The sequence below is a fragment of the Saccopteryx leptura genome, chromosome 10, assembly GCF_036850995.1.
Source record: "Saccopteryx leptura isolate mSacLep1 chromosome 10, mSacLep1_pri_phased_curated, whole genome shotgun sequence".
NCBI classification, from domain to species: Eukaryota; Metazoa; Chordata; class Mammalia; order Chiroptera; family Emballonuridae; genus Saccopteryx; species Saccopteryx leptura.
The window spans coordinates 59,302,948-59,315,495 of NC_089512.1; the positions used below are offsets into that span (position 1 = coordinate 59,302,948).

Consider the following 12,548-nt stretch of genomic DNA (forward strand, 5'->3'; position numbering starts at 1 on the left):
AGCTGGCATTTCAGCTTCAAATACATAAAGGGCAGATTTCTGTAAAAGCAGAAGGTGCAGGGTAAGACACTCATAATCCTGAGCTCACCTGTATTTGCCACTTGATACTTGCGAGAATATGGGTGAAATGCATATTTTTAGTCTATCTTGGTCATCTGATCTTTATAGAGGGCACTGTTATCCCTTCTGCACCATGTCATCAGGAATAAATGAGACAAAGCCTCTCAAGTGCTCAGCAAATTTTATGTTTCTTAGTAAGCACTCAAAAATTAATTATAACTATTGCTATAGTGATAAAAGTGGTAGTCTTTCAATTTTGTGGTTTATAGTGTTCCCATTGGAAATAAACTCACTAAAGTGAAAAATAAAATGTTACAAAATGGCATGAAGGAGGAGTCCCGTTTCTGTCATGTGTATATGTAAAAAAAAGTCTGGGATGACATTCCCTAACAAGTTAGCAGGGGCTTCCTCTGAGAGGTGGGTTTGTGGGTTGATCTTAATTTTATTACTTTTTTGCTTGATGATATTTTCTAACATGAGCAGATTACTCATGAAGTGGGTGATAGCAGTGGGGAGGTATAATGTTTAAAAAGGAAGAGAAAAGAAAGAAATTAGCTAGAGGCCAAGAAGGCACGGTGTATGCATGCTCCCCAAGTGCAGGTCTCCCTGTCTGTTACTGAGCTGGGTTCTCCCTTGGCAGGCTTTTTCACCCAGATCTCCACCCTGGCTGATGTGCAGGAAAATGTCATGGAATACCTCCACGTGCTCAGCCGGCCCAAAGTGATTGACCAAGAGCACGACGTGGTGTGGACCGAAGCCTACATCGACAGCACCGTGAGTCTGTGGGGCCACTGGGGGGTGGCCAGCGGGTCCCTCCTGAGATGGGAGAGTTTTCCTGTGTTAATTCCAGAACACAGCAGTCCTATTGCTCCTCTGCAATAGCGGGCGGGGTTCAATGACATTTTCCTTTGTGTACAGTTTGCAAACCACCTTGGTGGAAATGTCACCAGCATTCTGGAAGGTGTCAGACCAGCACAGAAAACTCATTTTTTGATCATCTTCTCTAGTTACTGATTTTCCTTCCCACGTGTGTACGAATTCTGTCACTGATTATAGACATGTTAGATTCTGTCCTCGCCATCTGAAAGGCCTGGGTCTTTGGGTCTCACGTGGGAAGGGGACTGAAGCTTAGCTCAAACAGTGAGCTGAGGCCACCGCAGAGGCCACAGCTGCATTTTCTTCCCGGAGACAAGTGAGAATACGCTTCAGTGGTGATTATATAGGCACTGGATTGTTTTTGGAACTCCGGCCAAGGCTCGTTCTAAAGCTGAATTCCAAGCAAAGGATTCTGATGCTGAATTAGTTTAAAAGGAGGAGCTTTGCCAATCATCAAACAATGGCTCAGTGGCCTGGTTTCTTGTGTATTTTCGGGGCGATTTTTCATAGTGATAATGAGTCTGATGGGAGTGGCGTTTCTTCATTAATTGATTGTAAACGTTCTCACAGGGCCTCTCTCCCATCGTTTTTGTTGGGATTAGCATCACATTAATCACTGTAACCCAGACATAGCTGCTCTCCAGAGTGATCTCAATGGCTGTTGGGGGCCGGCTTTGCTCTCCACGAGCTCTCTCGTTCCTGCTGTGTTTCTGGCAGCTGCAGGCCACGCAGGGCAGGAGCGGCAGGTGGGAGCCCATCCGGGGGCCACACGGCAGGCTGCCCCCTCGGCCCTGAGTGCACAGTGGGCCCATGGAAATACAAACTGCTCAAGAAGGGGTTCTCTTCCCCAGGAGAATCACCCTGAATAGAGGAGGATGTCCGGCTGGAAACCCTCTCTGGTTGACAGGGAGATCTTGGGCTTGTATCACTTTCAGATTCTGACACCAGTTTGGTTTAGAATCATGGAAATGAAATAACTAAGCTGCCCCCTGTTTGGTGGCCCAGACTGACAGTAACAACAGCAGCAGCAGTGCTGGGCTCCTCTCTCCTTCTTCTGTGCTGTTGAGTGTGGCAGGAAGAGGGGGTGTGCCTGACTGGTACTGGAGTGATCGAGTCAGCCAGTGGTTTTGTGTAGAAACCCTAAACAGCCAGTTGATCAGTCATTTTACTTGGTTCATCAATTTAAAAATGTAAAGCAAAGTCTCTATAATTAAAACATTATAAAATCAGCACCTGGGTAGATAGATAGATCAGTAGGTCAAAAATAAAGCAACAAAAGACTCAACCGTATAGAAATTTAGTGTATGATAAATGTAGCATCTCAGATCAGTGAGACTAGGATGCACTTTGTACTTAATGCTTTTGAGAAAACTGTATAGCCATTTAGAAAAAAAAATAGTTCTATTCTTAACATCATACCCCCAAAAAGAATTCTAAGTGGATCAGAGATATAAACTATAAAAAATGAAACCATATAAGTGGTAAAACAACACCTGAGTCACTCTCTCTTGTGACTTGAATTTAGACAAAGGCCTTCTAACAATGACTCCAAAATCCAGATGTAATACAAAGAAAAACAAATATGTTTCACTACTTAAAAACAAAACCAAACCAACTTTTGTAAGTCAAAAACTCTTATAAGCAAAGCAAAAAAAAAAAAAAAAAAGTAAAGAGAAAATATTTGCTACATATATGATCCATAAAGAACTAATAATCATAATATATAAAGAGCTTTTAAAAATTGAAGGGAAAACCCCAAAATTTCTATTAAAAAATGAGCAAAACCCGGAGGGGCAGAGCATCGCCCCCTGGTGGGCAGAGCGTCGCCCCTGGTGGGCGTGCCGGGTGGATCCTGGTCGGGCGCGTGCGGGAGTCTGTCTGAATGTCTCTCCCTGTTTCCAGCTTCAGAAAAATACAAAAAAAAAAAAAAAGAGCAAAAGATATAAGCATACTAAAATTCACACAAAAAATAATAAAAATGTCTTTTAAACATATGAAAAATGTACAATTTCACTTGTAATGAGAAAAATGCAAATTACAGTATAGTGAGCTACTACTTCTCACCTATCAGACAGGCAAAAACGACCGCTCAGCTCTGCAGTCTGCTGGCGAGCTGCAGGGAAGGGCACACATGTATTGCTGTGGGAAGACAGATGGGGAAATTCCACTTGACCCAGCAATCCTGATTCTAGGAATTAACCCTGAAGAGGAACCGCAACAATAAACAATATAAAAATATATACATTCTGTTCATGGCAGAATTGCTTGTGATTGCAAAATACTGAAAGTTGCCTAAATACCTAAACATAAAAAATAGACAAATAAACTACGGTATATCCACATAATGGAGTCTTAGGGCTAAAAATAGGAATGAGGATGGTTTACATTGGTTGAAATTGAGTGGTTTCTAGGATATATTGCTAAGCCAAGTCAAAAGTCTAAACAAGAAAGAAGAGGGAAAAGAAGACATGTATATTTGTTTATTTTTACAAAATTTTTATAAAAATTAACACAGAAAGATAAATCAGAAACCAATAGACTTGGTTACCTACAAGAAGTCCTGGAGGGGGGTGCAGAGAAGAAGGGACAGTGGAGAGAGAGACATCTCTGAGTCATCCTTTTGTATGTCTTTGACTTTGAAAGCAGGTTAATTAAAAAGCATGTAAAAAATTAAAATACAAACTAACAGTGAATACAAACAGGAGCAAATAAATTGAACTACATATCAAACGAGGGGGGGAAATCTAGAAAGGGAGGGAAAAGAAGGAACCTTTTGGACATAGTAGTGACACACAGTATTACATTTTGAGCACTTTACCCATAGTCTAAGGGAGAAAAAAAGAACTGCAAATAAACTTTAAACTTTGGTGTCATGTGTAGCTTTGTGCATCTAGCAATTCTGAGTGTATTCTGTGCGTGTGGTAGGACTGAGCAGATGTTTAATGGGGGAAGACAAGGCAGACCTCTGTGGCGTGACATTGGATCGAAGGTGTCAGGATCCAAGCCCAGGGCTGTCCACTTGGAAGGCCTAGAAGCCAGGGCACCTTGGTAGCAAGGACCACATGTACAAATCAGACCCTAGCTTCCAAACATCACACCCCACCAAGAGGAGTCAGGGTTCCTTGGAGAAATTTTTAATTCCAGAGGTTGGGTAGGGAAGGTACTCCCCAGCCCCCCACCCCCATTAAAAAGAAAACCTGGAATATTTTGTTCTAGGACACGCTCAGAACAACGAGCTCATGTCAAAAAGATGCTAGAGCCAGCTCTCACTGGTCAAGTCTGGGACAATTTGAACCTCTAAATAAAAACAGACAGCAATGGATTATGTCCTGTTGAATAAAATTGAAATTCACATGTCCTTACCAATAATAAATAGATAAATCTCAGAGAGACGAGCTAAACAGATAACAAAGTGGGTGGGGAGGAGTGCACTGTCCCAAGCAGTGCTGGCTGGTAGAAACAGAGGTAGCTGTGGGGCTGGAAAATCACAACTTTGCAACCATTTTGGCCAAAACTGGTTAGGGCAAAGGTCATCAGTGGATGCTAAATCTAGGGGGAAATTTTGAGCAGAATATTTCAATTGTTTTAATGAGCTATCCTAGGGGTTTCTGACAAGTGGTGAGGGGATAAAATAGTATCTATACAGTGGAAGAATCCAGGCAAAATCTCCAGTGGGTCATCAAAATTAGTGTCAGCGATGAGAAGCAAGCAGATACAGTGTGCTTTTGGAAAAAAACACGTCGCACTTATGGAGTATTCTGGCCGCAGATACAGAACCTAAGGCTCATGGTGGAGTAGAAGATAAAGCTTTGTACTAATAGTCTGCCTTGCTTTAGATAACCACTATATCAATTGTTTAAGGTTTATTATTTACATACACCCATAGATATTTTATGTACGGAGGGCAGTGAAGAGAGGGAGAGCCCATTGCTACCCCAGCTTATCCACTAATGAACTCTTGATAGCAGAGGCAAAGAAAATGGTCTGAGAGCAGTTCTAGATGAGCAGTTGCAAGGAAACATCTTTAAAGTCTTATGCTTTATCTGAAATTTGCATTCTGTGCCACAACCACCTTTACCTACTTCAAAATAAAACAATGATTTCAGTGGCTCATTATCGAGTAAAATGGAATGCCAAGATAACAGAGCTCATTGTTTTCACCTCTTCCAGGACCCCTTTGTCATACACAGAACTAACTCCCAGAATGTGCTGGTTCCTGAAATGATAGCTCAGCATGGTCTCTGTGCTTCCAAGCTTCTGTGGTTTCTCTGCAAATAGCCCTGATTAGTACATTTCCTAGTAGAATGTTTTGGGGATTCCTTCTGATCCTGATGGTCTTGAGAAATCTGTTGGGTCAGTGAGGACCCTGGAGGGGGTCAGTCTTCCTCTTTCTGAGGTTGGTTCAGGGAGCGAAGTCGGGTGCTGCTCCGACAGGTGCTGCTCCGACAGGTGCTTCTTGTGCTGGGAAGCAACAATCGCTTTACACTCCCCTGGCCTGGGTTCTGCCAGGCCCAGGACAGAAGCCCCCTGCTATTTCTGTGTGGTAAAAATAGGGTTTTTACGCTGAACTCATCTGCAGCGTGTAAATTCTAAGATGAACCCAGCAACTTTATCGGCACTCAGAAAATGACGGGGTGGGGAAGTGGAGGTCAGCAATTGCAGATTCAGGACTGTCCTGACACATCCAGGGCAGGCCCGGCCCCGCTCGCCACAAAGAGAGAGACCCAACTCAGGAGCACTTAGCATCGGCATGATGACTCCATTGTAATACCTCAAGTCCTGGTAGGATTGGTAGCTATGAATTTTGTTTTTATATTTCAATATATTTAAAATCTACCTTAGCATAAAGCTAACAGCATTGAATTTAGAGTAAGAATGGCCTCAGTTTGAATTCTAGATTTATGCCATACCAGGTATGTAACTGTGAGCAAGTCATTTAGTTTTGTTTTTGTTTTGAGTACTGTGTTCCCCACTTACAAATGGGGATAAAACCTGCTTCCCAATTTGCCTCTAAGGATTAAATGTCTCTGCATGGTAAAAATGCAATAAATACTACCTATCATCATTCTTAACCTCAGGAAATCCAGTGGGATTTCTCTCCTTGAGTGGTAGGAAAGTTTTTTAAATACTCTCCTTTCTTTGAATTGGGTCTCCAAGTAACTTCATGCTAACTACAATATGGCTTCTACCATTTTGATCATAGAATTTGGGATGTTAAGTATGATGAATACCTTGAAAGCACTGTCTCTCTAGAGATACACTTTAATCCTTGGGAATTCCTTAAGCTGTAATTATGTGTTGTGGGTCAGACACTATAGTCTGGTGTTGGTGCCTAGGATCAGTGTCCCCAAGAAAGACAGCTTGTCCCCAGCCAAAGATAGTCCCCTCGTCGCCCTTGAGAGGTAAAAACTGACTGCCTTGCCTAAGGAAAGGGAAATATAGGAGGATCCCTCTTAACTGGCCACCCCTTAACTGACTCCTTGTCCTCCCTCTGCTCCAGACCAGTTTCTGCCTTTTGACCACAACACACTGGACATTTGGTCTGGGAGCCATGCTGGCACAAGACTCATACACATGACTGCCCCCAGCTGAACTGCAAGCTTATGAGAAGCCAATCCTCTTCAATCCAAATCTATTGATGCCAGTTGTAATTTTGTCCTAACTACACATTAGTTAAATATAATTTAAACCAATGAATTTTGAGTGTAAAAAGAAAGTTGTTGACTACGTAAATGAATGCTTTGGAAAGACTGTAAAACACGTTGCTAAAGAAATTAGTGTATTAAGTATGGGCAAAGCAATCGTGAAAATGGGAGAGAAAGCTTTCCCTGCATTCAAACAAATGTACACTTAATTTTCCTTCCTTCCTTCCTTCCTTCCTTCCTTCCTTCCTTCCTTCCTTCCTTCCTTCCTTCCTTCCTCCCTCCCTCCCTCCCTCCCTCCCTCCCTCCCTCCCTCCCTTCCTGCCTCCCTCCCCCCTTCCCTCCCTCCCTCTCTCCCTCCCTTTTTCCTTCCTTCCTACAGTGTAGTTTACCTTGATTTCTTTGTTTCATCCTAGGTTGATGGTAGCTAAATTAATGTCTGCTTATTGTCTATTGCTTCTTGGTAGCCTCAGAAGCTGTGTGCTCCATGAAGGAGAATGACCTCCCCAGATACAGAGAGGAGAGCCACCAACTGGCGTGAGAGTAGTTGCGATTCCCAGCTAGAACGGCCAGCACACTCTGTGATGTGGGTCAGCGCTGGGATAGCTGTGTTAGTTTTCTCTCGCCATGAAATGGATTTCTACAAACTTCTCTGTTTAAAACAACACAAATGTATTATCTCATGGTTCCCATGGGTCAGGAGTCTGGGCACAAGACAGCTGGACCCTCAGCTCCAGGTCTCACAAGACTGCAATTAAGAGTTGGCTGCACTGCAGTTCTTATCTGCAGCTCAGGGGCCTCTTCCAGCCTCATTCAGATTGTTGGCCGGATACAGTCCCTTGCAATTGTAGGGCTGAGGTTCCTGTTTTCTTGCTTACCATCCACTAGGCTTTGCGCTCAGCTCCTAGAACTCAGTTCCCTGCCACGTAGCCACCCTACAGTTCACACATGGCTGTCTGTTTTCTTCCAGGCCACCGAGAATGCACCTCTTTGAACCTTCATCTTCCACTAAAGGCATCTTTGATTAGGTTGGGCGACCCAGGATAATCTCTCTTCTAATTAACTCAGTGTCCAATGATAGTGACTCGATCATGGGAGTGATAGCCCATCACGCTGTTCAGGGAAGGGGATCTTAGGAGATACACACTTATGGAAACAGAAATCTAGGGAGCATTTTAGAAGCCTGCCTAGTGCAACACCTTCTGTCCATATGCTGTGGTCAGGAGGGGGAGACAATGCCCGAAGGGAATGCCACCATGTCTGCTCTGCTCAGCACAGCTCTGCTCAGCACAGGGGTCTCGAGGAGCCTGCTTCTCTTTGTGACAGACTGTGTAGTCTGAAATTGGCCTTGATTCTTTAGGAATCAGAAGACTTCTGACCCTGCCTATTTATGTAATTTCTACCAAATTCTAAGAAAATAAGTATTCACTGACTAGTAAATTTGAACACTAGATACCACAAATTTGCTTAATATAGTCTTAAAACTCTTCTTTCTCCTTAATTATCTGGTGGTGAAGGCAAAAAGAATTCTGTTTGCTTGACTCATCAGCAATTATGGCTTAAAACACAGCAGCAACAAATATAATTATGTAAGTGATTTAATGCTTAAATGAATAGCTTAAGACGACCTACAAGTACAGTGCTTTCCCCTTTTATTAATTATGTATCGATTCATACAGTTCTGGGCTTGAACAAGCTCAAGATAGAAGTATGTGAACAGAAGCCGAGTTTGAATTCTTCACATGAGAGTCAAGGATTGCGTTTAACCAAGACTGATGGGGAATGGAGACTGATGAAACTGGCTTTTCAGGCCAGTCCTCCCTGCCTGTTACCACCGGTCTGATTAAATGTGCTGTTTCCTGCCTGGCTGTTCTATTCAATTTGCTTTCCTGGTGAAGCCCAAATAAATGAATTAATGTTAACAACATTAATTATGTTACATCTAATAAGAGCTCATGTATTAATTGACAAAACAGCAAACACCAGAATTCTGAAATTCATGGGCTTCTTATCTGAATACAAGTTGTGCACAGGCATTATCTCTTAGGTGCAGAGCCAAACAATCACTAACTATAGAATTTGTTCCATGTTGTAAGGAAATGGCTTGTGCTTTCCAGTTGGGTCCAAATCATCTTGGGAATGCATCCCAACTTGCTATGCAGGGCAGAACCTGCATTAAACTGAGGAAGCATCATATCCTGATCAACCCCTGCAGGGGAGTTTGCATCGACCACAGTGACAAGCAGAAGGGAAGCAAAGAAATCTTTTAGAAACAGTGGGAATGTGACCATTTAAAATAATGAGAATTCATTACCGAGCCTCCTGCCCCTCCCCTTTCCTGGTAATGCAATCTGGTCTGCGATTTGTAGGAACTTTCAAACCAATTCAGTTGCATTTGCAAATTGAACCTGTGTCCCTCCTCCTTACCCCCCACCAAGTCCAACTTGGAGAAAATGCTTTGCATTTGATAAATTGCACATTCATTTGGGTTTCCCATCTAGGAACAGCACCTAGGCCATTTAGGAGTCGTTTGGGTGATTGCTTTAAGCTACATCTTAGTGCCTAGAAGCAATAACTCATGGGGTCTAAGGCATCATAAGGAAGTTGTTGGGGCTTGGAAACGGAATTTACAGTATTTTCCCCAAACACCACTGCATATCAGAGCAGTTCAAATTGTCAAAACAAAAAGACACATGTAAAGAGAAATATAAACCATCCTGCTGGGTTGCAGAGAATGCCATCTGCATTACATGGCATGGAGGAAACTGATTACGTTGGGACCTCTATTTCATAGCAGATGGGTTCATTAAATTTAATAGCCTCCAAAGTCTTTAGAAACCGTGTTAAAAACATGTGGAGCATGCTGTGACACTTCACTTCTGGCCCTGCAGTCATTATAACTCTGGCACAGACTATAAATATTACAGTACTTTATTTCCATTGAAATAGATTACTACTATAATTATTGTTTTTGCCAGGAGATGGTGATGTTAAAAATGAGTGCATTTCGGATTTCTAGTACCAGCTAACTATTTTCCTCTTCCATTTGATTCTAGATTTCTATATTAGTTCTTTTCTAAGTTTATCCTGTTTTTCTTTGAGTTAGTGTTATAAAACTATGCATCAAAAGTATAAAATTGTTATCCTCAGGGGAGGGGTCCTAATACCCTGTCAACGAGTCCAAAAGCTTAGGGCTGAAAATGAAAAAGAATATGTTACAAGGAGAGTTTTTTTTTCAGGATTTTAAAATTATTGTTGTTTCTGCTATTATGGATTATAATTTGCAATTATCTGTAATGAAAGGATAGCCTCTAGAAATAGATTTAAGACTATAGAAATGGATAAGACCATTAGATTTAAATAATCGTTTGGCATGATAGATTATTTAGCATTCTTTGTTTACAAGTGACAACACCCAACTCAAAGTAGCCAACATCAAAAGGAAATTGTTGACTCTTGGAACCAAGAACATCTATGTAGTTTTGTCTTGAGGTATGACTAGATGTAGGGTTCAATCCCATGTCATTTTAAATTTATCCCTTGACTCTAACTAGCTTAATTCCCAGGCGTGTCCTCTCTAACAGATGGCAATGATGGCCTCTATCACCCATTAATTTTCATTATCTTTATAGTCCTTGATTTTTCCCTTACTTTTATAGCATCTATAGAAAGCCTATGATAGGCCTGTTTGGGTCAAAACTCGTATTGAGAAGTTAAATGGAGCTACTAATTGATGACCTGAATCTCTCAGAGTGGAGAAGAAACCAGTCCCAAAGAAAATTGATCCTGGGAAGAATGAGAAGTGACAGAGTCCTGCATAGAACTTGTGTGTGGAACTTGAAACTAATCCAAGCCAAAGATCACATATGCCCTCAGTATGGTACTCGTTATGGTACCATGTTTATAACCAATGGAGCCCTTTCACTAGTCAGATGTTTCCATGGACCCTTCATGTATAAGACATACAGAGGCAGAGCTGCTCTGGTAGATATTGGGGAGGGGTGGAGCACTGAGCGAGGCTCTGAAGCACTTTTTTGCTCCTTCCCAGCACTGCAGAGCCTCGGTTGTATTCTTGAGTAATTGCTAACCCAGGATCTTCTACTATAGATCATCTGCTCTGCTCCCAAGTTTACAACAAGGTACTGGTCTGGGTCCAGTTAGGAAAGATGGTTATGGGGATTGGGAAGATCCTGGGTTAGCAATTACTCAAGAATACAACCGAGGCTCTGCAGTGCTGGGAAGGAGCAAAAAAGTGCTTCAGAGCCTCGCTCAGTGCTCCACCCCTCCCCAATATCTACCAGAGCAGCTCTGCCTCTGTATGTCTTATACATGAAGGGTCCATGGAAACATCTGACTAGTGAAAGGGCTCCGTTGGTTATAAACATGGTACCATAACGAGTACCATACTGAGGGCATACGTGATCTTTGGCTTGGATTAGTTCCAAGTTCCACACACAAGTTCTATGCAGGACTCTGTCACTTCTCATTCTTCCCAGGATCAATTTTCTTTGGGACTGGTTTCTTCTCCACTCTGAGAGATTCAGGTCATCAATTAGTAGCTCCATTTAACTTCTCAATACGAAGTTTTGACCCAAACAGGCCTATCATAGGCTTTCTATAGATTCTAATGGTTGCATTAGAAAACCAAATTGGAAATGTTATTGTTGGGCGAACAAGAGTTGTTTTTTAGGTTTGCTCACTTGTATTGGGGCAGAGCCATGTGTGTATAGTCTATGGAAGGCTGCAGATGGCAAATTGCTGACTGCCTGCCACCCCGTGGGGAGGGGTGATTGTTTGCTATTGTTTACTGGAGAAGGGTACCTGTTTTGGCAGGAGAGTCTAGAGAGAGAGAAAATGCTGAGCCTAGTGGGAGCCTACGAGTCCTGGTTGTGGAACTGGAGACCGAGTTTGGGCTTGGGAGCCCTGGAACTGGAACTAAAAAGGGAAGAGGTCTTCCCTGCCTGTTTGCTTGTCCATCTTTATGAGACTAATAAATGGAACGGCCCACCATTTTTTGGCTCCACAGTTCCTTTACCATCTGTCCTAATCCAATGTGAACCTGCCTAGGTGGCGGCCCCTAGCCTTTCAGTTATAATAATAATTATATCAATGTAAAAAAAACCAACTCCTAACCTGTAAGAATTTTTTATGAATTTATTTCAGCCAAACTTGATAATTGCAGGGAAGCAAAGTCTCAAGGGATTGAGAAAGTGCTCTGGAAAATGGCAGTTTTACCAAGTTGTTTTATACATCAGAATCAAAGGGGAGGATGTAAGGGAGCTGCCATATTTCCCCACATATAGGACACACCCTTTTTCAAAAATTTGGGGCATAAAAACTAGGTGCATCTTATACAGTGGTTGTGGCATTTTAAATGCCATAGATGGAACTGAGGACGAAGCAATATATGAAGACAGTGATTTGTCATCAGACACAGATGAGGACAATGTGCTAATAGATGGGAGTTTTGACAATGATGAAGAGTTGTGTGAATTTTACGATGAATAAAACTTGAGTTCAATAACTTTATGTAATACACTTTGTTTTTCAAATTTCGGGTCCCAAAATTAAAGTGCGTCTTATACATGGGAGCATCTGATACCTGGGTAAATATGGTACATGAAATAGAGCGGTGATAGATTAAGGAGGTGGGAGAAAGCAAATGGGGGGGGGCAATCTCTGGGATTGGATAAAGAGCAAAAATGTACTGAAACTTCTTTTACATAGGCAGGTATAAAATAGTTAACAGTTAACAATTAACATGACAACAATAACAATGAGGAGATTGTTAGTTCCTGCTCTGATGGGATGCTTGCCCTGAGTGGGCAGGAAAAGAAGGTTGCCCTTACATTTCAAAGACACTTTATCAGGCATGTTATTGTAGATGCTAAAGATAGGCTCCTTTAAGGTAAACATTGATCTTTTTTTTTTTTTTTTTTTTTTCTTGTGGGAGAGTCAGAGAGAGGGACA

General features: G+C 42.1%; 1 protein-coding gene across 2 annotated transcripts in view; it reads left to right on the forward strand.

Moving 5' to 3' along the window:
• Positions 1 to 12,548, forward strand: part of CACNA2D3 (calcium voltage-gated channel auxiliary subunit alpha2delta 3) — a 1,028,076-nt gene that overhangs the window by 711,139 nt on the left and 304,389 nt on the right. For both annotated transcript variants that reach the window (XM_066350330.1, XM_066350329.1), the window contains exon 13: positions 701 to 834. In XM_066350330.1, coding sequence (XP_066206427.1) covers positions 701 to 834 — 134 coding nt within the window. The remainder of the gene's footprint in view (positions 1 to 700; positions 835 to 12,548) is intronic.